General features: G+C 33.7%; 1 protein-coding gene across 1 annotated transcript; it reads left to right on the forward strand.

Moving 5' to 3' along the window:
- Positions 1-530: 530 nt before the first annotated feature.
- Positions 531-2,133, forward strand: LOC123699155 (dynein light chain Tctex-type 5-A-like). Its single transcript, XM_045646040.1, has 3 exons — positions 531-661; positions 952-1,145; positions 1,940-2,133. The coding sequence occupies exons 1-3, from the start codon at positions 572-574 to the stop codon at positions 2,103-2,105; spliced, it is 450 nt and encodes a 149-aa protein (XP_045501996.1). The 5' UTR covers positions 531-571; the 3' UTR covers positions 2,106-2,133.
- Positions 2,134-2,966: the final 833 nt, after the last annotated feature.

Raw genomic sequence — 2,966 nt, forward strand, 5'->3', positions numbered from 1 at the left:
TAAAAAGATATTACTGGTCCGGATCAGAAGCGGAAAGAAAATGTCGCATAGTAGGGTAAGTACTTATTTTTAAACAGGATCGAGGAGCCGAGGTCTCGTGAGTCGTGGCTGAAAAACAAGGCGAGCGAGGGAGGAAATGTGTCACTTTCTAACAGGGTGCTTGGGGTGATCCTTAGGTGATCACAGCAACGACAACCAACAGCTTATAAATTTACAAATAATAGAAAATTACTTGTGTTATACAAGTAATTTTCTTTACCTGATCTTTCAGCGGTCGTAACTACAAAAATTACGACGATAAACAAAAACGACGAAGTGCACTAAAGCATAGGTAGTGCATTCTAAGGTCTGGTGATAGTTTTTAGAATACTAGAGATTGATATAGTTACATGCTACTTTATACCGCAGTCACAGTACACGTCATACAAGTGGGAATTTTCTTTGTTCACATGGGCGAAGCCACGGGTAACGTCGCGTGAATTAATATACATATACCTAATTAATTGTAATCGAGAATGCCATGACTTCTTTATAACTCTATAATAAATTGTAGTCTAGTTAAGTAAAAAACATGTCAAAAGAAATTAGGAGATCTACAAAAGAATCGTTGGGCAAAATAAGCATTGGATTACGGCGACGTACGAGTGCCAAGCAAAGATTGGTAATTTGTACATTTTATAAAATGATATGAACAATTAACGTACTTAGGTATCAAATAAAAATCAAATCATCAAAAATAAATAAATAATTAAAATCACGACATGCGACCGCGACCGCGAGAAGAAGATTACCTTCCAAGTACCTACCCCTTTAACAACAGTATAACAAAGTCCTATGTATTTTATAATCTACTTGTACTGTATAGTATAGTAACTAGATAGGTATCGATTAAACAAACCTAAGAGCAATAAAACAAACAAAATGTCGATATCAAAACCGACTTCTAAACAGGTCAGGACCTATCAACCGACATATCAGTTGAACCCTCGAAAGCGTTTTAACACAGAGATCATCGAGAAGATTCTACGACGCATAGTGGACTCAGAATTGGAAGAAATAGAGTACAGCGAGAAAGCTATTCCTGAGTTATGCGCAAGTTTAGCGGATAATATACGCACAGCAATTAAAGAAGAGAACTATGACAGGTAACTCTTTCCTAGCCAAAGAATATTTTCGAAATTAGCTCATCCCTAGAGTCAATAACTACGTCTTCTATAGGCGTATTTTAAACTAAGAAATACTGAATATGACTGTAGGGATCAGTCTGTGTAATCAGTATTAGGTATGGCAGGTATTGTTTATATAGAACATTTAACAAATTTCTCTTTCGCACACGGGGTACTTAAAATGATTATGTCACACTCTTAGGTCACACTATGCCACAGGATTATGCGCTGTTTGTTTGAAATTAAACCTCTTTAGAAATCGAATTTTGTAATCTATAAAAAATTGAGAAAGCCATTAAGGTAACATCAAAATTAGCAAACTGTCATAATAAAATTGTTTTATAAATAAATGTTTGAGTGCATTAACTAAATACAGGCAAAAAATGAAGCTTTTGTTAATATAAATCAAGACAAAATTTAGCAAAATGATGTACATATTGCCCATGATAGCCGGCATGTCCATTATGTCGTGCTTATATTGTTTCTGTTGTAGAAAATCTTGCTGATTCTTTACCAAGTTTATTATGTAGTAAGTTTTTTATAACCAATCCAAGATTACAATTTCCTAAGATTACTTAATTCAGAGCTATACATTCTTTCAAACTAACCTATATTAAAATGCAGTGCCTCGACAAGAAACCAATATTTCCAACTTTTTTCCCCTTTTTTCCCCGTGTAGGCAACCTTTTCATTAGATGTTCATTAGTCAATTTAGTTCTAATTTCTAAAGCTTGCATTTCAAGTTCAATATTTATGATGTGATTTAATTCCAGATATCGTATAATAGTACTAGTGACTATCGGTCAGCGACGCCAGCAAAGTGTGCACATGTTCCATTCATTCCTCTGGGATCACGACCGAGATGCTTTCGCGTCCTACAATTTTGAGAATTGCCAGATCTATGCTAACGTGGTTGTTTATGGTGTGTACTTGGACTGATTATGATTGAATAAATTGTACGATGTAAGCTTTGTATTTATTTTTGTATTACCTACACAGATAATAGCTAAAGACATCGGGCCGTCGCAGTTTCTTAGACCAAGCCTAGATCAAGAGATGACCTCTACGATTCCTTGTTATCTTACATATTAACACAGTATTACAATATTATTTCCTAATTGTAATACTGTGATATTAATTTGTATTTGTGTATTCTGAAACATAAAACAGAAAAAAGTAGAAAATTGAAAGGTACCCGTCGAATTTTTGCAATTTTGAATTTCAGTTCTTTTATACAGACCGAGGTAACTAACCATTATTCTGTTCCATTGTACAAATATCATATGCTTATATTAAATATCTACGTCTATTTGTATAGAAGTAGGAACCTACCTTCGCTATTTAATTGCTTTTTCATTCACGGTTTATCATAGCAGATATTGATCATATTCTGGGGTAGGTATTACCCTTATCACAGATTACAAAATAGTTATGGCCTATGCTAGACTTTTATTAATTTCAAAGTAATGCATTTTTGTAATTCGTAAAATTGAACCTACGTCAAGTAAATCGCCTGTGTCCGTGCGTGTATCTAATAATAAGTAATATTAGGTATTATCATCGATAAAGGCTATTAATAAAAAATCGCGTGCACTATAAGCATGTTTTCTTTTATTCATACCTTGGTTAAAACTGGTAGGTAATAATAGCCAATAGGATCTATCAGTTAGTTAATAAAATTATGTGCGTAATGTTGTATTAAACTATGAAAAAACTAGTTAAAGTAGTATTCAGCAATTTCTGCACAACGTATTCTTCTGGGAATCTATATGGATAAGAAGGTGTCAAATAAAACACGTA

The sequence above is a fragment of the Colias croceus genome, chromosome 17 (genome assembly GCF_905220415.1).
Source record: "Colias croceus chromosome 17, ilColCroc2.1".
In the NCBI taxonomy this organism is placed as follows: Eukaryota; Metazoa; Arthropoda; class Insecta; order Lepidoptera; family Pieridae; genus Colias; species Colias croceus.